Source organism: Balaenoptera musculus, chromosome 13 (genome assembly GCF_009873245.2).
Source record: "Balaenoptera musculus isolate JJ_BM4_2016_0621 chromosome 13, mBalMus1.pri.v3, whole genome shotgun sequence".
NCBI classification, from domain to species: domain Eukaryota; kingdom Metazoa; phylum Chordata; class Mammalia; order Artiodactyla; family Balaenopteridae; genus Balaenoptera; species Balaenoptera musculus.
Genome location: NC_045797.1, coordinates 36,743,160 through 36,768,111, shown reverse-complemented (window position 1 = coordinate 36,768,111; position 24,952 = coordinate 36,743,160). Strand labels below are relative to the sequence as shown.

Here is a 24,952-nt window from a genome sequence, read left to right as displayed (position 1 = left end):
TTGCTTCTATGACCTGGCTATTGTAAATAGTGCTGCAGTGAACATTGGGGTGCATGCGTCTTTTTGAATTATGGTTTTCTCTGGGTATATGCCCAGTAGTGGGATTGCTGGATCATATGGTAATTCATTTTTTAGATTTTTAAGGAACCTCCATACTGTTCTCCATAGTGGCTGTATCAGTTTGTATTCCCACCAACAGTGCAAGAGGGTTCCCTTTTCTGCACACCCTCTCCAGCATTTGTTGTTTGTAGATTTTCTGATGATGTCCATTCTAACTGGTGTGAGGTGATAACCTCATTGTAGTTTTGATTTGCATTTCTCTAATAATTAGTGATGTTGAGCCGCTTTTCATGTGCTTCTTGGCCATCCGTATGTCTTCTTTGGAGAAATGTCTATTTAGGTCTTCTGCCCATTTTTGGATTGGGTTGTTTGTTTCTTTAATATTGAGCTGCATGAGCTGTTTATATATTTTGGAGATTAATCCTTTATCCGTTGATTCGTTTGCAAATATTTTCTCCCGTCCTGAGGGTTGTCTTTTCATCTTGTTTATGGTTTCCTTTGCTGTGCAAAAGCTTTTAAGTTTCATTAGGTCCCATTTGTATATTTTTGTTTTTATTCCCATTGCTCTAGGAGGTGGATCAAAAAAAGATCTTGCTGTGATTTATCTCAAAGAGTGTTCTTCCTATGTTTTCCTCTAAGAGTTTTAGAGTGACTGGTCTTATATTTAGGTCTCGAATCCATTTTGAGTTTATTTTTGTGTATGGTGTTAGGGAGTGTTCTAATTTCACTCTTTTACATGTAGCTGTCCAGTTTTCCCAGCACCACTTATTGAAGAGACTGTCTTTTCTCCATTGTATACCCTTGCCTCCTTTGTCTTAGATTAGTTGACCATAGGTGCATGGGTTTATCTCTGGGCTTTCTATCTTGTTCCATTGATCTATGTTTCTGTTTTTGTGCCAGTACCATATTGTCTTCATTACTGGAGCTTTGTAGTAGTCTGAAGTCAGGGAGTCTGATTCCTCCAGCTCCGTTTTTTTCCCTCAAGACTACTTTGGCTATTCGGGGTCTTTTGTGTCTCCATACAAATTTTGAGGTTTTTTGTCCTAGTTCCGTAAAAAAATGCCATTGGTAATTTGATAGGGATTGCATTGAATCTGTAGATTGCCTTGGGTAGTATAGTCATTTTCACAATATGGATTCTTCCAATCCAAGAACATGGTATATCTCTCCATCTGTTGGTATCATCTTTAATTTCTTTCATCAGTGTCTTATAGTTTTCTGCATACAGGTCTTTTGTCTCCCTAGGTAGGTTTATTCCTAGGTATTTTATTCTTTTTGTTGCAATGGTAAATGGGAGTGTTTCCTTAATTTCTCTTTCAGATTTTTCATCATTAGTGTATAGGAATGCAAGAGATTTCTGTGCATTAATTTTGTATCCTACAACTTTACCAAATTCATTGATTAGCTCCAGTAGTTTTCTGGTGGCATCTTTAGGATTCTCTATGTATAGTATCATGTCATCTGCAAACAGTGACAGTTTTACTTCTTCTTTTCCAATTTGTATTCCTTTTATTTCTGTTTCTTCTCTGATTGCCATGGCTAGGACTTCCAAAATATGTTGAATAATAGTGGTGAGAGTGGACATCCTTGTCTTGTTCCTGATCTTAGAGGAAATGCTTTCAGTTTTTCACCATTGAGAATGATGTTTGCTGTGGTTCTGTCATATATGGCCTTTATTATGTTGAGGTAGGTTCCCTCTATGCCCACTTTATGGAGAGTTTTTATCATAAATTGGTGTTGAATCTTGTCAAAGCTTTTTCTGCATCTATTGAGATGATCATATGGTTTTTATTCTTCAATTTGTTAATATGATGTATCACATTGATTTGCGTATATTGAAGGATCCTTGCATTCCTGGGATAAACCCCACTTGATCATGGTGTATGATCCTTTTAATGTGTTGTTGGATTCTGTTTGCTAGTATTTTGTGAGGATTTTTGCATCTACATTCATCAGTGATATTGGTCTGTAGTTTTCTTTTTTTGTAGTATCTTTGTCTGGTTTTGGTATCAGGGTGATGGTGGCCTCATAGAATGAGTTTGGGAGTCTTCCTTCCCCTGCAATTTTTTGGAAGGGTTTGAGAAGGATGGGTGTTAGCTATTCTCTAAATGTTTGATAGAATTCACCTGTTCAGCCATCTGGTCCTGGACTTTTTGTTTGTTGGAAGATTTTTAATCACAGTTTCAAGTTCATTACTTGTGATTGGTCTGTTCATATTTTGTATTCCTTCCTGGTTCAGTCTTGGAAGGTTATACCTTTCTAAGAATTTCTCCATTTCTTCCAGGTTGTCCATTTTATTGGCATAGAGTTGCTTGTAGTAGTCTCTTAGGATGCTTTGTATTTCTGTGGTGTCTGTTGTAGCTTCTCCTTTTTCATTTCTAATTTTATTGATTTGAGTCCTCTCCCTCTTTTTCTTGATGAGTCTGGCTAATGGTTTATCCATTTTGTTTATCTTCTCAAAGAACCAGCTTTTAGTTTTATTGATCTTTGCTATTGTTTTCTTTGTTTCTATTTCATTTATTTCTGCTCTGATCCTTATGATTTCTTTCCTTCTGCTAACTTTGGGTTTTGTTTGTTCTTCTTTCTCTAGTTCCTTTAGGTGTAAGGTTAGATTGTTTATTTGAGATTTTTCTTGTTTCTTGAGGTAGGCTGGTATAGCTATAAACTTCCCTCTTAGATCTGCTTTGGCTGCATCCCATAGGTTTTGGATCATCGTGTTTTAATTGTCATTTGTCTCTAGGTATTTTTTGATTTCCTCTTTGATTTCTTCAGTGATCTCTTGGCTATTTAGTAACATATTGTTTAGCCTCCGTGTGTTTGTGTTTTTTACGTTTTTTCCTTGTAATTCATTTCTTTTTTTTTTTAAAGGGGAAGAGGAGGAAATGAGTCTTTTTTTTTTTTTTAATTGATTGATTGATTGCTATGTTGGGTCTTCGTTCCTGTGCACGGGCTTTCTCTAGTTGCGGCAAGCGGGGGCCACTCTTCATCGTGGTGCGCGGGCCTCTCGCTATCGCGGCCTCTCTCGTTGCGGAGCACAGGCTCCAGACGCGCAGGCTCAGTAGTTGTGGCTCACGGGCCCAGTTGCTCGGCAGCATGTGGGATCTTCCCAGACCAGGGCTCGAACCCGTGTCCCCTGCATTAGCAGGCAGATTCTCAACCACTGCGCCACCAGGGAAGCCCTGTAATTCATTTCTAATCTCATAGCATTGTGGTCAGAAAAGATGCTTGATATGATTTCAGTTTTCTTAAATTTACTGAGGCTTGATTTGTGACCCAAGATGTGATCTATCCTGGAGAATGTTCCGTGTGCACTTGAGAAGAAATTGTAATCTGCTGTCTTTGTATGGAATGTCCTATAAATATCAATTAAATCGATCTGGTCTATTATGTCATTTAAAGCTTCTGTTTCCTTATTTACTTTCATTTTGGATGATCTGTCCATTGGTGTAAGTGAGGTGTTAAAGTCCTCCACTATTACTGTGTTATTGTCTATTTCCTCTTTTATAGCTGTTAGCAGTTGCCTTATGTATTGAGGTGCTCCTATGTTGGGTGCATATATATTTATAATAGTTATATTTTCTTCTTGGATCGATCCCTTGATCATTATGTAGTGTCTTTCCTTGTCTCTTATAACATTCTTTATTTTAAAGTCTATTTTATCGGATATGAGTATTGCTACTCCAGCTTTCTTTTCATTTCCATTTGCATGGAATATCTTTTTCCATCCCCTCACTTTCAGTCTGTATGTGGCCCTAGGTCTGAAGTGGGTCTCTTGTAGACAGCCTATATTTGGGTCTTGTTTTTGTATCCATTCAGCAAGCCTGTGTCTTTTGGTTGGAGCATTTAATCCATTCACGTTTAAGGTAATTATTGATATGTATGTTCCTGTGACCATTTTCTTAATTGTTCTGGGTTTGTTTTTGTAGGTCCTTTTCTTCTCTTGTGTTTCCCACTTAGAGAAGTTCCTTTAGCATTTGTTGTAGAGCTGGTTTGGTGGTGCTTAATTCTCTTAGCTTTTGCTTGTCTGTAAAGCTTTTGATTTCTCTGTCAAATCTGAATGAGTTCCTGGACGGGTAGAGTAATCTTGGTTGTAGGTTCTTTCCTTTCATCACTTTAGGTATATCATGCCACTCCCTTCTGGCTTGTAGAGTTTCTGCTGAGAAATCAGCTGTTAACCTTATGGGAGTTCCCTTGTATGTTATTTGTCATTTTTCCCTTGCTGCTTTCAATAATTTTTCTTTGTTTTTGATTTTTGCCAATTTGATTACTATGTGTCTTGGCGTGTTTGTCCTTGGGTTTATCCTGTATGGGACTCGCTGTGCTTCCTGGACTTGGGTGGCTATTTCCTTTCCCATGTTAGGGAAGTTTTCAACTATAATCTCTTCAGATATTTTTTCAGGTCCTTTCTCTCTCTCTTCTCCTTCTGGGACCCCTATAATGCGAATGTTGTTGTGTTTAATGTTGTCCCAGAGGTCTCTTAAGCTGTCTTCATTTCTTTTCATTCTTTTTTCTTTATTCTGTTCTGCAGCAGTGAATTCCACCATTCTGTCTTCCAGGTCACTTTATCTGTTCTTCTGCCTCAGTTATTCTGCTATTGATTCCTTCTAGTGTAGTTTTCATTTCAGTTATTGTATTGTTCATCTCTGTTTGTTTGTTCTTTAATTCTTCTAGGTCTTTGTTAAACATTTCTTGCATCTTCTCAATCTTTGCCTCCATTCTTTTTCCGAGGTCCTGGATCATCTTCACTATCACTATTCTGAATTCTTTTTCTGGAAGGTTGCCTATCTCCACTTCATTTAGTTGTTTTTCTGGGGTTTTATCTTGTTCCTTCATCTGGTACATAGCCCTCTGCCTTTTCATCTTGTCTATCATTCTGTGAATGTGGTTTTTGTTCCACAGTCTGCAGGATTGTAGTTCTTCTTGCTTCTGCTGCCTGGCCTCTGGTGGATGAGGCTATCTAAGAGGCTTGTGTAAGTTTCCTGATGGGAGAGACTGATGGTGGGTGGAGCTCAAGGTGATGTTTCTCTTATTCTGTTTAACGACCTTTCCAGAAAGATTCTTGGGAAGTCAGTTTCTTGATTGAATCTCATGTACATCCAAGTGGATGTGTCTGTAAAGTTTTGATAGGTTGCAGTTTTTTTTTTTTCTTAACAGATAGTGTTCTAAAAAATAAGCTATTTAAAAATATATAAAATATATGGTTAAATTTCTTTAAGCTTTAGCAAATTAAATGCAGATTATTATGCATGCACATTCAACTGTAATATGGCACTTCCCTCTAAGCAATTATTATATTTTCAATATAGATATGTCCATAAAGAAGTAGATTCAAGCAATGATGTTAATAATTACTATCATTAGTATAGTTCCATACAATTAACAAAGTCTTACCACATACATCGTCACAATAGAGCTTCACAAAAATCCTGTGGGGTATGTGGAGTTATCTCTATTTTACAGATGAAGTAGTTGAGACAGAGATGAAATTATTTTTCCGAAGTTATAATTCTCATAATTGTGGAACTATCATTCAAACTCCAGTCTCATAATAAATCAGTTACTGTGATAATCCACTGTGGCCTCTTTTTTTATATAACTTTTTTTATAGATTTATTTATTTTTATTTATTTTTGGCTGCATTGGGTCTTCGTTTCTGCTTGCAGGCTTTCTCTAGTTGTGGCGAGTGGGGGCTACTCTTAGTTGCGGTGCGTGGGCTTCTCATTGCAGTGGCTTCTCTTGTTGCGGAGCACGGGCTCTAGGTACATGGGCTTCAGTAGTTGTGGCACGTGGGCTCAGTAGTTGTGGCTCACAGACTCTAGAGTGCAGGCTCAGTTAGTTGTGACACACCAGCTTAGTTGCTCCGTGGCATGTGGGATCTTCCTGGACCAGGGATCGAACCCCTGTCCCCTGCATTGGCAGGCAGATTCTTGACCAGTGTGCCACCAGGAAAGTCCCCATTGTGGGCTTTTAATAAAATTATGAGGCTTCCTCTGACTTATACAAAACCTGTTTGGAATTGGTATAGCAGGGCATTGCTTTTTTCTCTCAAAATGAACTTAGATGTGATGTCAGCAACAGAAGATGGAGAGGGACCCCACATGCATTACTTACAAAAATTACACATAAATGTGATAAAAATGAATTGGATAACTTCATAATTGTTATAAACCTTTTATTTTTATGTTTAACTTTGGACAATTTCAAATATATACCAAAGTAGAGAGAATAGTATATATAAACTATATTACCCATCACCCACCTTCATCAATCATCAACTCATGGCAACTTTAATTCATCTTATCCCTCCTGCTTTCTCCCAATGGATTATTTTGAGGCAAATTCCAGATATATAATTTCTTTTGTGCATAGTTCATTATGCATAATTTTGTTTTTCAAAAATAACTATTTTAATAATAATTATAACTTTGAAATACTGAAAAGCTGAATAGTTTTCTAGAAAGCTGTTTCCAGATAATGTATACCAGTAGGCAGCTTTTCCTGAGTTCAAAATAATCACAGTATGCTTTTCTTTTGGAATTTAGCTGTCTAATAAACAGTAAGAGGAAGAGTTTTACCTGTCCTATGCCATCTTCTCTCATTTCTCCTTCTAAAATAAAAGATCACAACATTCATTATCTTAAAATCTAATAAAGGGCTTTAATAAAAATTGTTAATAGAACCTTTTAATATCCTCACTAAAAAGAGAAATACTTAAAATAATCATAAATAAAATACTTAAAACTCTAGAGAAAGCAATAACCAAACTTCAAAATAGTATGAAAATACCAGTTATTCTCATGCATACATGTTATGGCTAATGTACTGAAATCAAATGAGTAGACTGTGCCTTTATTGTTCCTTCTGTTCTTAAAGAGATGCCTTAAAACTTGCATGGCAAGTAAGTTTCATCTAAGTGCCAATTCTGGTTGATTATGGTGGTTACCTGGGGAGTGTGTTAAGTTTTATGAGGGCTTTTTTTTTTCTCAGTGGGAAAGAATACTATATTTGATTAGTGGGTTATTTGCTCTCATAGCAGTGATATGAGACCTGCTGACTCTGGCTTAGTACATCAAAATGATGCTCTTAAAAGAATCATCTTTACTTAAATTTAAATATTAGGCTGAGGAAAAAGAAGTGACATTACTGCCACAGTCTAATTTCTCATTATTGATGAATAGTAGGTAGACATTAATTTACATATTTTCATCCTTGAAACAAGTAATTGTGTATATAATTGTTTGTATTAATAAGTCCCAATTGTGTTTCTCTTTTCTTACAGCACTTAGTGCACACATGCATATACCACTCATTTGGCACTAGGCTATGTTCACTTATATTATTATTTATTTCCTTTATTTATTTAGTCTAGCTTACCAAGTAGATTATAAATTTTCTTAAGCTTATCAGCAGAATCTTGTTCTTCCTTGTAGTCCTAGCACCATGAAATGCCATGATGATGATGATATTTTTATAAAAATACATGTTACTTGTCTGTCATTAACTCTAAATTACTTGCTATTTTGTGGTATTTTTCTATTGGCTGGGATATTAGCTATATAGTTTAAAATTTTCATAACATTTCTAATATGGTATGGAGCCATATTATGAAATCTGGATTGTAATGCTTTCATAGGACATTTGATTTTTTTTAAAATAATGGATTGGCTCTTGCCTTTAGGTAGATAAAAGTTTAAAGCCTACAGTAAGATGGTTATTCTCTTTTGGAAGCTCTCTAGGAGTATAAAATTAACCATCTCTCTCAGAAACTGGTATAACATTTTGTCTTCCTAATAGTCATACATCATTCTTATGACTAAACAAAACTAAAACAAAACAAAATAACCTGCTTTAATTTATGTTTTTAGAAGTTTTCCATAGACCATAAAACAGCCCAGTGTACTTTGTGTAATTAAATAGTAATTGCTATCCCTGTAATCTTGACACTTTGCACTAAACAACTATACTTTTCAAAATGTTTAAAAATAAACACTTTCACCATGTTAGTCACCGTCAGTCATCCTTGAATCCATGCCAATTTTTCACATAAAGGAAAATTAACTTCCATAGCGGAAGTGTTAAGATCTATGATCTAGATTCTAGATGGACATCTAAAGAGATTGGTGTAATAAAGTGATTGCTTCTTACTCTGGTATGTTATAGTCTTTTAAACACATACCACTTTCTGTTTATTTTCTCATAAAAGACAGTTACTGCTTCATTCAGTTTCTTGTCAACTATGACAGTCCCCATCCCTTAACTATATTTATCTTAGTCTAGATGAGGGGCCTACATAATGTAAAGGGCCAGATAGTAAATATTTTAGGCTTTGCAGGCCAATAGGCAAAATTGAAGATATTATGTAAGTACTTATATAGCAAGAGAGAGAGATTCTAAAATGTTTGTCTTGATGAAATTCAAACTATAATAATAATAACTGATTACAGGTGTTTTTGTGGCACACATCTAATTGGAATGGGGGATAGCATTTCATTTGATTGGGGTTCAAAGTTAGTGTTCTCTCTCATCAAACTCAACTGCAAATATTCATCTGTTAATGCTGATCTCTGATGAGATTTCATGTATTTCACCTCTGAATATGCCCTTTCAAACAGATTAGTACCACACACTGATATCAATCCATGAGCAGCATCTTATTTTATAGAATTCTTTTTTTATTAGATTCATCTTATTTTATTAGATTCTTCTTTTGATGTTTGACTTTTAGCATGTTATTATATTGCAGATTAATCACTTCTAGTTGCAAGTTAGGTAGAAGCTCCTCAGTTGCAGTTGATGGATTTTGAAATATGGAAATTTCCTTTGCATTTGCATTCAGGTCCAAAAATCACTGCTGGAATTAGGGAGACCAGTTGTTCTAGTTTCCTGGGACTGAGCAGTTACCCAGGATTTGGGACTTCAAGTGCTAAACCTGGGACAGTTGTTTACCCTCTCTGGAGTTTAATTTGATATTAGAAAGTATATCTATTTCAGATTTGTGTGGGAATATAGATATTATTTTTTGTTTTAACTCTTGATAACACAACGTGATATTATGTGTGATTCAAACAGCATTAATTAGCATTGTATTGGCTTTACTTCAGTAAAAAAAATTCACGTATTAACAACTGTTTGCCTTATAATTTTAGGTTAAATTCATTAAGAAACATTATCAGGTTTGCAGCAAAAGCTGATTTCCTAAGCCATTCAGTTTGATAATAGTGGTCAGTAGTGGTTCTTCTCATTCAGAAAAATTTTAGTCTCAGTACCTAAAAAAGTCACAATAAAATTTTGTCATTGCAAAGTTTTTGAACTTCTGCATGGTAGGGCAAGTCAAGATATTCAGCTTCCATTTTTGACAAAAATTCACAAAGCTGAGGATAGTTAAACCCACAGGAGTGAGTGAAATTCACCTTTGACACTGTTGGTTCAGTAGTACATGATTAATTCAAATATTTTCTGCAGGGTACCTGCTGATTGAATAACAAATACCATGAATAACCATAACATTTAAAACACGCTTTGTAAATTTGTCTTTTTCTCCTCCACATATATTGGCATCATCGATTGTAACACGTCTTAGCAGATTCCACTATAGGTTGTACTGAACTAGTGTTTTCTCAACTTTGAAGATATTCTTGCCTGGAATTGTTTCACACAGACTGTTCATAGAGGTTAATTCTTCAGTTACTCCAAACTTGGCATTGACTCCTCAAATAAAAAACAGCAATTGAGCGGTATCCACAACATCTTTTGACCAAAGAAAACCACTTGAAATCATTTTCCTTGCGTGTATATGTGGTTGTTTTTTTTTTTTTTTTTGCCTTGTTTTTTCATCAGCTATTCATATTGCTCCCAATGTCCTCAATTTTTTGAGTAACTGTACTCACTGAATGGCTGATAATCTCAGACAGAGATTATTGTCTCTCAACACACTTCTTCGGTTTCTACAATCAAATATGATTGAATTAACTAACCATCAGCAAATGGCTTTCCTTGATTGGCCAACAAATGAGCCATTCAGAAACTTACTTGGTTGGAGCCTCATGTTCATTTGTTATTTTTGTGAAGAAACTTTCCTATGATGAGACACACCATTTTAAATTTTCCATTTTTTTCTGACCATTGTTTGCCTGTGGCAGGGGATATTGTGATTAGTCCTTTGGTAATATTCATGTATATTGGATTCGATGGAGCACAGCTATAGTGTCATTGCATAATAAACATGGTGCTTTGCCATCTAATTTGATAACAGAACAATCCACTCTCCACTGTGCCTTAAAAGTGTGACATTTGCAGTCTAATCTTCATTTCTGGTTTTGATATGATGAGCAGGCACTGGTAATAAAGATAAAGTTAAAAATTGTGATGTGGCACTTGAAAGGCTGTGGATTTATAACTGTGTCACTGCGGTTTGCAGTGTGCTAAGCAGCCATACGAAGTGCTACTCAGTTCTGCTATTGTAGCATGAAAACAGCGATAACCGATGTAAAAGAATAAGCATGGCTGAGTTCCAATAAAACTTTATTTATAGACGTTGAAACTGAACTTCTGTGTGTCACAAAATATTGTTCTTCTTTTGATTTTTTCCAAAACATTTAAAAATGTGAAACCATTCTAGCTTGTGGGCTCTAAAAAAACAGGTGGCAGTCAGACTTGGTCCATGGGCTCTACTTTGCAGATCTCTAGTCTAGATAGCCTTTTTCCAAACTATGGTAATGTTACTCCTATTTTTTAACGCTTACATTCATTTCTATCGATTTTCCCCTTTCCATATCATTTTAAAATTTATTTCTACCTAAGTAAATAAACTGAGTGATAGTTATTCTTTACATGGAGGATAGCTAGCTTTAGCATAGTACCTAAAGTACTTAGCAGAATGCCTGGCACATTGTAAATGATCAGTGATTGTTTGCTTTACCATGGACATTCTTATTCATAATGGCCCCTAATAGTGGTAGAGAGGTGTTTAAGATTAAAACATTTTCTAGCTTGTTTTGGAATATAGGACACAATCAAAGCCTTTAAAAATTGAGGTATGTAGATTATATCTATAACATTACGTGGACTGTGATAGAAATAAATTAAATCAATACAATGAGAATTGCTTTCCAGAAAATCCTTGCTGGTTGTGTCATAGTCTCATTAGTTTTATAGGAAGGATGGTAAATTATTGGATAATTTCTTTCAGTATTTGACCAACAAAATTGTCAGTGTTAGGCTGACCACTGTAATGCTTTAAAAAAAAAAAGAATTATTTGTGATCATTATCCAGTGTCTTAAGTGTCTTAAGTACATATCCATTAGGTCTTTTTGACTTGAACACATCCAGTGTTGTTGCTGTTTCATCACAAATTTATTACATAAGCTTTCTCACTAAATTTAATAAGGAGTTACTCTTAGACCAGTGTTACTCAGAGTGTGGGATGAAGACCAATAATTGATCTGCAAATTGTTTGCTACTGGTCTGTGAACTGTTTATTATTTGTGATGAAAAATAGAAAAATATGAGAAAAAGCAGTTAGAAATTTTTATGATAGTTTGACAGGATAATTTTATGTGTGTTTAATAAAAGTTTAAACTTTTATTTTTAAAATTTAAGTAATATATTAAAATTATGTAATTGACATATAACATTATATTAGATTCAGATGTACAACATAATGATTAGATGTTTATATATTGCAAAATTATCACCAGAATATGTCTAGTTAACATCTATTACCACACATAGTTACACTTTTTTTCTTGGGATGAGAACTTTTAATATCTGCTCTCTTAACAACTTTCAAATATACAGTACAGTATTATTGACTGTAGTCACTTTGCTGTACATTACATCCCCATGATTTATTTTGTAAGTGGAAGTTTGCATCTTTTGCCCCCTTTTACCTACTTAGCCTACCCCTCAATCCCCACCTCTAGCAAACCACCAATCTGTTCTCTGTATCTATGAGTTTGGGTGTTTTGGGTTTTTTTAATATTCTGCATATAAGTGAGATCATACAGTTGTCTTTCTCAGTCTAGTTTCTTTCACTTAGCATAATGCCCTCAAGGTCCATTCATGTTGGGACAAATGGCAGAATTTCCTTCATTATTATGGCTGATAATATTCCATTGTGTGTGTGTGTGTGTGTGTGTGTGTGTGTGTGTATCACGTTTTTTTATCCATTCATCCACTAATGGATGCTTAGGTTGGTTCCATATGTTGGCTACTGTAAATAATGTTGCAACAAACATGGGGGTACAGATATCTTTTTGAGGTAGTGCTTTTGTTTTCTTCTGATAAGTACCCAGAAGTGGAATTGCTGGATCATCTGGTAGTTCTATTTTTAATTTTTTGAGGAACCTCCATACTGTTTTCCGTAGTGGCTGTACCAATTTACATTCACACCAACAGTGCATGAGGGTTCCTTTTTCTCCACATCCTGACCAGCACTTGTTATTTCTTGTCTTTTTGATAATAGACATTCTGACAGGTGTGAAGTGATATCTCATTGTGGTTTTAATTTGCATTTCCCAGATGATTAGTGACGTTGAGCACCTTATCATGTACCTATTGGCCATCTGTATGTCTTCTTCGGAAAAATGTCTATTCAGATCCTCTGCCCATTTTAAAATCAGATTTTTTTTTCTATTAAGTTATGTGAGTTTTTATATATTTTGGATATTAACCACTTATCAAATATGTGATATGCAAATATTTTCTCCCAGTCTGTAGGTTGCCTTTTCATTTTGTTGATGGCTTCCTTTGCTGTGCAGAGGCTTTGTAAAAGTTTTATGTAGACTCACTTGTTTATTTTTGTTTTTGTTTCCTTTGCTTTTGTTGTCAAATCCAAAAATCATCACCAAGATTGATGTCAAGGCAGTTACCGTCTGTGTTTTCTTCTAGGGGTTTTATGGTTTCAGGTCTTACATTCAAGTCTTTAATGAATTTTGAGTTAACTTTTGTGTATGGTTTAGGATAGTGGTCCATTTTCATTCTTCTACATGTGACTGTCCAGTTTTCCCAACACCATTCATTGAAGAGACTGTTCTTTCCCCACATATATTCTTGGCTCTTTTGTTGTAAATTAATTGACCATATACTTGTGGGTTTATTTCTGAGCTCTCTATTCTCCATTGATCTATGTGTCTGTTTTTATGCCAGTACCATACTGTTTTGATTACTATAACATGTAATATAGTTTGAAATCAGGAAGCATGATGCCTCCAGGTTTGCTCTTCTTTCTCAAGATTATTTTGCCTATTTGGGGTCTTTTGTAGTTCCATACAATTTTAGAATTGTTTGTTTCATTTCTGTGAAAACAGCCACTGAGTGCTCAGTTCCTTTCCAGGAGATACCAGTGACCTGGAGCAAAGCAGAGGGAGAGCACTAGCCTGCATCTTTGGAAAGTAGTTCAGTAGGCACCTGTATGGGTATTAAATTAGATGTCTGTTCCTTAGGCTGAAGATTTAAGACAAGTAAATGGGCCTCTTTCACAGAAAGACTGGGTGTTTTTTCAGTTGGTGCCTCTGCCCTGGGCCCTGGGACATACTCAGGTGAGTCTATGAGCACTTTAAAAACTGTTTCTCAGTTTGTTAGAGCCTTGTCGGTCTTGTGGATGCAAGCCCCATTGGCTTTCAAAGCTAGATGTTTGGGCACTCAGCTCTAAGTTACAGATCTGAAAAGTTGGGGAACTAGACATGGGGTTCAAACCCTTTGCTCCTCAGAGGGAAGTTCCAATTTGAGAGTTCCAATTGTGGGTTGCCATGTGGGGTGAGTTTGTGGCAAGATTATGTCTCAGTCTCTCCTACCCATTTCGATGTTGGTTTTTTTCCTCATTTGCCTGATGTATAGGAGTCGCTTAGCTAGTTTCTGGGGTTTTTTTTCAGAGAAAATTGTTCCCTATATAGCTATAGATTCGGTGTGTCTGTGGGATGAGGTGAGCTCAAGACCCTCCTAATTGCCACCTTTTTGATTTATTTATTTATTTTTTGGCTGCACTGGGTCTTCGTTGCTGTGTGCGGACTTTCTCTAGTTGTGCCAAGCGGGGGCTACTCTTCGTTGCGATACACGGGCTTCTCATTGCAGTGGCTTCCTTTGTTGTGGAGCACAGGCTCTAGGCACATGGGCTTCAGTAGTTGCAGTACGTGGGCTCAGTAGTTGTGGCACGCAGGCCGCAGAGCATGTGGGCTTCAGTAGTTGTGGTGCATGGGCTCAGTAGTTGCAATGCGTGGGCTCTAGGGCGTGCGGGCTAAAGTAGTTGTGGCCTGCAGGCTCAGTAGTTGTGGCTCACGGGCTCTAGAGTGCAGGCTCAGTAGTTGTGGTGCAGGGGCTTAGTTGCTCCATGGCATGTGAGATCTTCCTGGGCCAGGGATCGAACCCATGTCCCCTGCATTGGTAGGTGGATTCTAAACCACTCCACCACCAGGCAAGTCCCCTAACTGCCATCTTGAACCAGAACCTCCTTGGACATTAATTTTTAAATTTCATTTTAATTTTTGTTTTTAGTTTTGTTTTAGATAGAAAATTAAAAAAATAAAACTTCTCAGATTAGATGATTCATTTATGATTTCTATAAAAACAGAAGGGAAGAACCATTAAAAGTTTCTGTCTTTTTTCTCCTTTATTGTACTTTTTTCTCCTCTTTTGGCTACTTCCACTTTTTCTTTCAAATCGCAAATTTCAGTAAAGTTCTCAACTTAGCCAACTTGGTCATTTGTTAGGTTTTTGTTGTTCATTTTTGCTTTTCTGTCTATTAATTTAGTTTGTATAGCTTCCTCATCAGCCTCATCTCTGTAGAATTCCTGCCTATTCTTATTTTGTGTTAGAAAATACCACCTTTATAATGGGTTTTCTACTAGGTAATTAAACTTGGTTAAGCAGGATCCATGTGGATGATTGTTTCTGTGTCAATGTGACTGAGCCATAGGGTACCCATGTATTTGGTCAAACATCATTCTGGGTGTTTCTATGAAAATATTTTTGGATGAATTTAACATTTAAATTGATAGACTGAGTAAAGTAGATTGCCCTTCCTAATGTGGATGGGATTCGTCCAATCAATTGAAGGCTTGAATAGAAGAAAAGGCTGGCCCTTCCCTGAATAGGGGGGAACTCCTGCTTTGTCTGCCTTTGACCTGGGACATTGGTTTTCTCCTGCCTTTGGACTTGAACTGAAACATCAGCTCTTCCTGGATTTGAGCCTGTTGGCCTTCAGATTGGAACTAAACTATCAGATCTGCTGGGTTTCCAGCTTGTAGATCATAGGTCTTGGAACTTGTCAGCCTCCATAATCATGTGAGCCAATTCTTTATAATAGACACACACACACACACACACACCCCCTATTGGTTCTATTTCTCTGGAGAACCCTAACTAATACAACCCATATTCATTAATTTGTTCTTACTGTATTAATCCTTTGGTACTTAAGTGTGGAAGTTCACACATAGTAAAACACAAAGGGAGACCCTGATGTGTTATTTAGCCACTTATATTAGAATTGGTTGCTTAAAAAAATATTTTAAACTTATCTGAATACTATTCTAAAACAGTTATTAGAGCTAAGATCTATATTGGGCAAAAGAGGATTCAGTTGCTAGAGTACAATGAAGGCAAAATAAGGTTATTTCAAGGAAGGAGTAGTCAATAATATAGAATGTTATCAGCAGTTGTGCGGAAGAGTTCTGGAAAAAATCATTAGAATTTGTCAGTAGGAAAAGATTAATCGTTTTCAAAATGAATATTTTTAGAAGAATTGGGTAGAAAGGATCATTTAGGTATTAATATGTTTTGGGTGACAAGGAAGTAGAGGTAGTTAAAAAATATGCAGTAGTAGAAAATAAGGTTGGATAGGGATGATATGTGTAGATTATAAAAGGTCTAAATAGTTTAAAGTCACTTTAATGTCAGTTTGGAGAATGTATCAAAAGCATTCTACCATAGTTATCAACTGTGAACACATTATATGCAGAGATTATGTCTTTTACCTCTGTTTTCACTCTATAACATAGTTTCTGCTACATAGGAGGCACTCAATAAATATTTGTTGAATGCTGGATGAAAGATGCTTACAAGTCGTATTAAATCTTTTATTAATCTCAAAAATTATCCTTTTCTGTTCCTATCAATATTTTCCCTCAGGCTTACTGTACTCCCAAAGTATCATAATGAGCTTGCTATTTAGTATTTCCTTCTGTTATTTCTCATTTCAATCAACTTGGGATGAGGCCAGTAGGTTAATATTCTTATGCCATGCTCTTGATAATATTACTTTCCTGCCTATAACCTTAAAAGCCATATAACTACCTACTGAAATAAATATAAACTCTTTAGCCTTGCACCACAGCCCATCCACAGTCTGACCCATTACCTACCTTTTAGTTCTTATCTTTCACTACTGCTTTACACTTTAGCATCATTGGGCTTATAAAGCATGTAAAGCCGTGATCTACTAGCCCAGTGCACTGTCAAAATGACAAAATTCAGCAACCAATTCTTGGTCATTTCAAAATAACTCAAGTTCTTCAATTACTTTTCTTAAATACCATGAAGGAAACTGTATTAACCACAGTGATACAAAAAGCTATAGATATTTAATGTATTCAACTTGATGTATTTGGAGATACATGTACACCTGTGAAACCATCATCACTATTATTGCCATAAACTTATACATCACCTCCAAGAGTTTCCTCCCATCCACCCTCCCTTGTATTTTTTTCTTTTTTCCTTTGTTTAAGAGCACTTAACCTAAGATCTACCCTCTTAGCAACATTTTAAGTATATAATACAGTACTGTTCATCATAGCCCCTGTGTTGTACAGCAGATCTCCAGAACTTATTTTGCATAAGTGAAATTTTGTATCCTTTGGCCAACACTTTCCCACTTACCCCTCTCCCCAGCCCCTGGCCATCATCATTTCACTTTCTGCTTCTATGTTTTGACTTGTTTTATTTAGCATAACTGTTCTTCAGGTCCATCTATATTGTAACAAATGGCAGAATTTCCTTCTTTTTAAGGGCTGGATAATATTCCGTTATATGTATATAGAATATTTATCCATTTGTTCACTGATGAACATTTGGGTTGTTTCCAATCCAAATGTTGTGAATAACACTGTGATAAATGTGGGATTGTAGATATTTCTTTAAGAACCAGATTTCAGTTCCTTTAGATATATAAAACCAGAAGTGGAATTGCTGGATAAAATGGTAATTCTATTTTTAATTTTTTGAGAAACCCCCATATTGTTTTCCATAGTGGCTGCACCAATTTACATTCCCACCAACAGTATATAAGGGTTCCCTTTTGTCCACATCCTTGCCAACACCTGTTGTTGTTTGTATTTTTGATAATAGCCATCCTAAGAGATAGGAAGTGATATCTCATGGTTTTGATTTGCATTTTCCTGATTGGTGATTTTGAGCACTTTTTCATGTACGTGTTGGCCATTTGTATGTCTTCTTTGTAAAAAGGTCTATTCAGTTCCTCTGCCCATTTTTAAATCAGATTTTCTTTTTTACTGGGTTATATGATTTCTTTATATATTTTAGGTATTTATCCCATATCAGATATATGCTCTGCAAATACTTTCTCCCAATATTGCCTTTTCATTTTGTTGATGGTTTCTTTTGCTGTGTAGAAGATTTTTAGTTTGATCTAATCCCACTTATCTATTTTTGCTTTGGTTGTCTGTGCTTTTAGTGTCATATCCAAGAAATTGCCTGGTTCAGTGTTTAGCTTTCCCCCTGTTTTATTCTAAGAGTTTATTGTTTCTGGTTTTAAGTTTAGGTGTGTAATACATTTTGAATGGATATTTTTTAACATGGAGTGAGATGTGTTCAGTTTCATTGGTTTCCATGTGGACATCTCGTTTTCCTACAAGTATGGAAGAAACTATCTTTTTCCCATTGTGTATTCTTGGCACCCTTTTTGAAGATCAGTGGATCCTATATGTATGGGTTTATTTCTGTGCTCTCTATTCTGTTTCACTGGTCTATATGTCTGTTTTTATGCCAGTACTATACTGTTTTGAGTATTATAGATTTGTAGTATGTTTTGAAATCAGGGAATGTGTTACCTCCAATGTTATTCTTCTTGCTTAAAATTGCTTTGGCTATTTGGTGTCTTTTGTGGTTCTAAATGAATTTTAGGATTGCCTTTTCTATTCCTGTAAAAAATGCCGTTGGGGTTTTGTTTAGTTCTAAAAGTTTTTTTATGGAGTCTTTAGGGTTTTCTACATATAAGAACATATCATCTGCAAACAAAAATAATTTTACTTCTTTCTTTCCAATTTGGATGCCTTTATTTATTTTTTGTTTCTAATTGTTCTGGCTAGGACTTCCAGTACTGTGTTGAATAGGGAGGTGAGAGTGAGCATTCTTGCCTGTTCCAGAAATTAAAGGGAAAGGCTTCAGCCTTTCATTGCTGAGTATGATGTTAAGTGTGGCCTTTTCATAAATGGTCTTTACTGTAAGGTAAGTTAAGGTCTTTAATAGGTAAGTTCTTTCTGCACCTGATTTGTTGAGAGGTTTTTTTATGTTTGTTTTCAAATCTTGAAAGGGTGTTGGATTTTGTCAAATGTTTTCCTGCATCTATTGAGATGATCATGTGAATATTATCCTTTGTTCTGTTAATGTGTATCACATTCTATGAGTTTTGTATGTTGAACCATCCTTGCATTTTAGGGATAAATCCTACTTGGTCAAGTGTGTGATTCTTTTAATGTGCCGTTGAATTCAGTTTGCTAGTACTTTGTTGGGAATTTTTGCATCAATGTTCATCAGGGATGTTGGCCTGTGGTTTTCTTTTCTTCTGGTGTCTTTGTCTGGCTTTGGTATCAGGGTGATGTTGGCCTCATAGAATAAGTTTGGAAGTTTTCCCTCTTCTTCAATTTTTGGGAAAAGTTTGAGGAGGACTATTATTAATTCTTCTTTAAATGTTTGCTAGAATTCACCTGTGAATCCATCTGGTCTGGGGCTTTTCTTTGTTGGAATTTTTTTGATTACCCCTTCAATTTCCTTATTTGTTATTGATCTGCTCAGGTTATTTCTTCTTGATCCATTCTTGGTAAATTATGAGTTTCTAGGAATTTTGCCATTTTTCTAGGTTTTTCAACTTATTGCTATATAATAGTTCATAATAGTCCATTATGATCATTTTTGTTTCTGTGGGATCAGTTGCAATATCTCCACCTTTATTTCTGATTTTATTTATTTAAGTCTTCCCTCTTTATTTCTTAGTTAGTCTAGCTAAGGGTTTGTTGACTTTATCTGTTCCAAAAACCAGTTCTTAGTTTCAATGATTTTTAAAAACAGTTTTTCTGTTTTCTATTTAACTTATTTCTACTCTAATCTTGATTATTTCCTACCTTCTGCCAGCTTTGGGGTTAGTTTGTTCTTTTCTAGTTCCTTGAAGTGTAAAGTTATGTTGTTCCTTTGTAATTTTTTTTTAATAAAAAGTTTATTGTTTATAAACTTCCCTTTTGGTACTGTTTATGCTGCTTCCTATAAGTTTTGGTATGTTTTCATTTTTGTTTGTCTCAAGATATTTTCTAATTTACTTTTGATTTCTTCTTTGACCCAATAGTTGTTTAAGAGTGTATTTTTTAAAATTCCATTAGTTATCCCATTTTCTTTCTTGTATTCATTTCTAGTTTCATTACATTGTTATCAGAAAAGATACTTGGAATGATTCCAGTCTTCTTAAGTTTGTTAAGACTTGTTTTGTGACCTAGCATGTGATTTATCTGGGTGATGGTCCATGTACACCTGAGAAGAATGAGTATTCTGCTGCTATTGTTCTGTATATGTCTTCAGTTTTAATTTGGTGTATAGTGTTGTTCAGTTCTGCTGTTTCTTTCTAGATTTTTCCTGTCTGAATGATTTATACATTATAAAGAGTTAGGTATTGAAGTATCCTGCTATTATTGTATTGCTGTCTATTTTGCTCTTCAGATCTGTCAGTGTTTGCTTTACACATTAATAAACATTTTATATTTGATGTTGGGCACATATATATTTATAATTGTTATATTTTCCTGTTGAATCGACCCTTTATCATTATATAATGAACTTCTTTGTCTCATGACAGTTTTTGACTTAAAGTCTATTTTGTCTGATACAGTGACTCCTGCTTTCTTTTGGTTACTATTTTCATGGAATATCTTTCTCTACCCTTTCACTTTTAGCCTACGCGTGCCCTTAAATCTAAAGTGAGCCTCTTGTAGATAGCATGTAGTTGAGTCTTAATTTTTATCCATTCAGCCACTCTGTCTTTTGATTGAGTTTAGTCCACTTACACTTAAAGTGATTATTGATAGGAAAGGGTTTCCTATTGCCATTTTAAAAATTGTTTTCTGTCTTTTTTCTCTTGTTCTTGTCCTCTTTGCTCACGTTTCTTTATTGTTTGATGATATATTTTTTTGGTAATAGCATGCTTTGATTCTTTTCTCTTTATCTTTGGTATATCTATTATACTTTTTAAAAAAAGTTACTACTGGGCTAACATCAAAGATTTTATAGTTATATCACTCTGTTTTAAGCTAATAACAACTTAACTTCAATTATATCCAGAAAGTGCACCCTTTACTTCTTTCCTCACACACACAATTTACAAACTCATGCTAGATTTTACTTCTTTCTATATTGTGTTTCCATGAACACATTACAGTGGTTATAGTTATTCTTACTACTTTCATCTTTAAAGACTAGTGTTACAAGTGATGTATGTGCCACAATTACAGTATTACAGTATTGTGTTTCTCTTTATATTTCCTTTAGCAATGAGTTACAGTTTCATGTTATTGTCTAGCATTTTTTTGTTTGTTTCAACTTGAACTCCCTTTAGCACTTCTTATAAGGCAGATCGAGCATGATGAACTCCCTAAGCATTTGTTTGTCTGGGAAAGTCTTTATCTCTCCTTCTTTCTTAAAGGAAAGAAGTTTTGCCAGGTAAAGTATTCTCGTTTGGAAGCGTTTCCTTTAGAAAAGGAATATATCATCTCACTCGCTTCTGACCTGCAAGGTTTCTGCAGAGAAATCCACCAATAGTTGATGTGCTATTCCTTGTATACTCCCTCGTATGTGACAAGTTACTTTTCTCTCACTGCTGTAAAAATTCTCTCTTTGCATTTGATTTTTGATAATTATAATGTGTCTCATGAAAATCTATTTGGGTTCAACCTATTTGGGGAATTTGGGGCCTCACAAATCTGGATGTCCATTTCCCTCTCTAGATTTCAGATGTTTCAACCATTATTTATTTTTTATTTTGTATTTTATTTATTTATTTATTTTGGCTGCGTTGGGTCTTCGTTGCTGTGCGTGGGCTTTCTCTAGTTGTGGCGAGTGGGGGCTACTCTTTGTTGCAGTGCACCAGCTTCTCATTGCGGTGGCTTCTCGTTGCGGAGCATGGGCTCTAGGCAGACGGGCTTTGGTAGTTGTGGCTCGCAGGCTCTAGAACACAGGCTCAGTAGTTGTGGCGTTGTGGCGCACGGGCTTAGTTGCTCTGCAGCATGTGGGAGCTACCCAGACCAGGGCTCAAACCCGTGTCCCCTGCATTGACAGGCGGATTCCTAACCACTGCATCAACAGGGAAGCCCCAACCGTTATTTCTTTCAATAAGTTTTTAGCTTTTCTCTCTCTCTCTTTTTCTCTGTCTCTACTCCTCTGGGACTCCCAAAATGTGTATATTTGTGCCTTATTGGTATACCATAAATCCCATAGACTTTCTTCACATTTTTCATTCTTTTGGTTGTTGTTGTTGTTCCTCTCAATGGGTAATTTCAAATGACCTGTGTTTGAGTTTGCTGATTCTTTCTTCTGCTTGATTGATTCTGCTGTTGAAGTTATTGAGTTTTTTACTTTAGTTATTGTACTCTTTAGCCTCAGTCTTCTTTTTTTTTATATTCTTTTTTTAAAGTATTTTTATTTTTTATTTTTTGGCTGCACTGTGTGGCATGCAGGATCTTAGTTCCCCAAGGATCAAACCCATGCCCCCTGCACTGGGAGCGTGGAGTCTTAACCACTGGACTGCCAGGGAAGTCCCTTTTTTTTTCTTATTTGAATGGTTTCTATATCTTTATTGAACATCTCATCTTGTTTAGGTATTGTTTTCCTGATTGTCTTTAGTTGTCTATCTGTGTCCTCTTTTAGAACATTGAGCTTTATGACAGTTTTTATACAATTCTTTGTCAAGCCATTCATGGATATACATTTCTTTAGGGTTGGTTATTGGAACTTTATTAGTTTTCTTTGGTGCCGTCATCTTTGCCTGATTCTTTGTGATCTTTATGACCTTGTATTCGTGTCTGTGCATGCATTTGAAGGAGCAGGAACCTCTTCAATTCTTTATAGACTGTTTTTGGCAGGTAAAGGCCTACTCCTGCTAGGTCCCTGGATGGACAAGCCTGCCTCCAAACTGCAGTTAGGCAGGGCCAAGGCCAGATTATGAAGCTGCTTCCAGGTCCACAGTCAGGTCCATGGTTGACTGGACTATTACTGGGGGCACCAGCAGGAGTACCACATGCTGGGTCCTCAGGTGGATGGGACTACTTCTAAATCCACAGTTGGCAGGTCTTTTTCTTGGGGTGCAGATTGTCTTGTCTCCTCCCAGGTCTCTGGGTGGATGAGACTGCCTCCAGGATCACAGTTGAGCAGTGGGAGCTCGTCATGGGGTTGCTTCTAGGTCTTTAGTTGGGTGTGTATTCAGCGGGCCTAAAATTGGAGTCACAGGTGGGTGCGGTTCCTGCTGGGTCTTAGTTGAGTGTGGCTGGAGCCATGTCCACAGGGGGATAGGGCTGCACTCAGGTCTGTATTCAGCAGACCTGCTACCACAGTGTGGGCATGCCTTCTCAAAGTGTCTTTCCTTGGTTTTGGGCTCCAGTGGGGATGCTGCAACTTCTACCTGGATTTTGAAGCTCCTACAGTGGCACTTTTAATTCATGTATGGTTGCCAAATCAGTGTTTCTGTGGGGGAATGAGGGCTGGAGGGACCTCCTATTCTGCCATCTTACTAGTAACCGTCAACTTTTAATTTCAACTTTATTGCTGGCCTTTTTGAATATTGTTAACTCTACACTTTTCTTCAAATTCAAGGGAAAACAAAGAGACAAAAATAGCATATTTTTCTGAAGACAAAATCATGTATCTTTAAGCCATTAATGCCAAAAGAATCACTTTAAACTGTTTATTCAACTGCCCATCCTTTACGTGAATCATTCCGTTGAAAGTTTGATTTCATAGGTGAGAACAACTGAAGAGTTGAAGTAGCAGTATTTTGGGTCAGAATTGGGACCATATAGTATATCTGCTTTGTGACACGGAGTTGGTAGGCCTCAGTTTATGAAAAAAAAATGTTAGTAACTGCTATATCCCTGGCACAATGCAATACTTAAAGATTCTTTTTCTGTCTTCACCACATCTCTCAGATGCTGAAGTTGCTCTCATGTATTTCCTTCCCTGGGCTTTTCAGAAGAAAAACTCCACTTAAAGTCTCTTAACTCCACATGCCTCTCTTGTCCTCTGTTATCTCCCTTTCTTCCAAATTTTGCATTTCAATTGGCCCATTCGCAGAGGTAAAGGGAAGAAAATGAGTAGGCCAAACTTAGGTTCATCTTTAGGGGACAGTGAAGGGGACATAGTGAGAACATTCAAATATTAATTATTTTTGTCCCTTCACAAGCAGTCATCTATGTGTTATCTATGTTTTGTATTTCTATAATTTCATACGCAGTTTCTTCTGCATGGTAAAATTCTACTTATCTTTGAAGGCCACCTGCTCAGCTCAGCATCTTGGCTGGAGGTGAATGCTGTTACCTCATCATGCTTTTATTTTGGTACCACTTTTAGGGAGTATATTACATGGCTGCCTTATGTTATAGTACTTACTGTTTTTATCTTCTTGTTACTAAACTGGGCAAGAATCATGCCATTTTTCTCAATGACCTTCAAAGTCTGGCTTCTCAAAGTGTAATCTTCAGGCCGGCACCATATGCATTACTTGAGAGCTTGTTGGAAATTCAGAATCATGGGCTCTAGCCCAGATCTACTGAATGAGAATCAACATTTTAATGAAATCCCCAAATTTATTTGTGTGCTTATTAAAATTAAGCCTTTTTTATAATCACGTGACTTGGTATTTTACATTATACTAGCCTAGAGCAGTCTTATAGCACATCAACTAAAAATGCTTAGGGTTTTCTTATTTTTATGCATTCACTGAAAGCTCTTGCCAGCTATGACACTGTTTTTCTGTTACACTTTGAATACTTTGTGTACCTTGGATACCATTACCTTCTTCATTACAGGTCTTAGCCATCAAAGATCCAGCACAGATGTCTTTTTCAAGTTCATTCCTTCTGTCAAATACTTGTCTATTGTGTATAGGTTTTTTTAATTGGAAAAAGAATGAAAAAGGAAATTATAGGGTTAAATATGTTACAGATTTTAAATATTGAATATTTTCAAACTTACGAGGTTTTAAAAAATATAATGAAAAAAATTTCCTTGGAACCTTTCAACAACATAATCATTTAAATACCATAATGTTAAAAATGTTGAAAACTGTTTTTAACTTTCTCACCATTTGAAGAGCAATTAAATTCAACTTTAATATACAAATGAAATATTTCACATATACAATTTTCAAAAAAAAACAGTCATGGAAACAAAATGTGATGCTCTGAACTCCTCCTGGGTATTACAAAATTAGAATGAATGGTAAAAGTTTTCTATTAAATAAATTTTATTTTTATAATTTTAGAAGTAATCCATTATTATCACAGAAAAACTAAAAAAACACACACACACAGAAAAAGAACATTAATATAATCCAAATATCTAGAGTTCTTATCTGGATAGTTAGTTCCTATACTTATTATTATGCATCTTTTTTAACAAATAAAG

The 24,952-nt window shown here is 35.8% G+C and overlaps 1 protein-coding gene across 1 annotated transcript in view; it reads right to left on the bottom strand.

Annotated features, from left to right (window-relative positions):
- Positions 1–24,952, bottom strand: part of LOC118906362 (WD repeat containing planar cell polarity effector) — a 409,302-nt gene that overhangs the window by 21,225 nt on the left and 363,125 nt on the right. Inside the window, exons 17-18 of the mRNA XM_036873828.1 lie at positions 24,326–24,420; positions 6,636–6,667 (exon numbers count right to left, since the gene is read on the bottom strand). Of these exons, the coding sequence (XP_036729723.1) occupies positions 6,636–6,667; positions 24,326–24,420 (127 nt within the window). The remainder of the gene's footprint in view (positions 1–6,635; positions 6,668–24,325; positions 24,421–24,952) is intronic.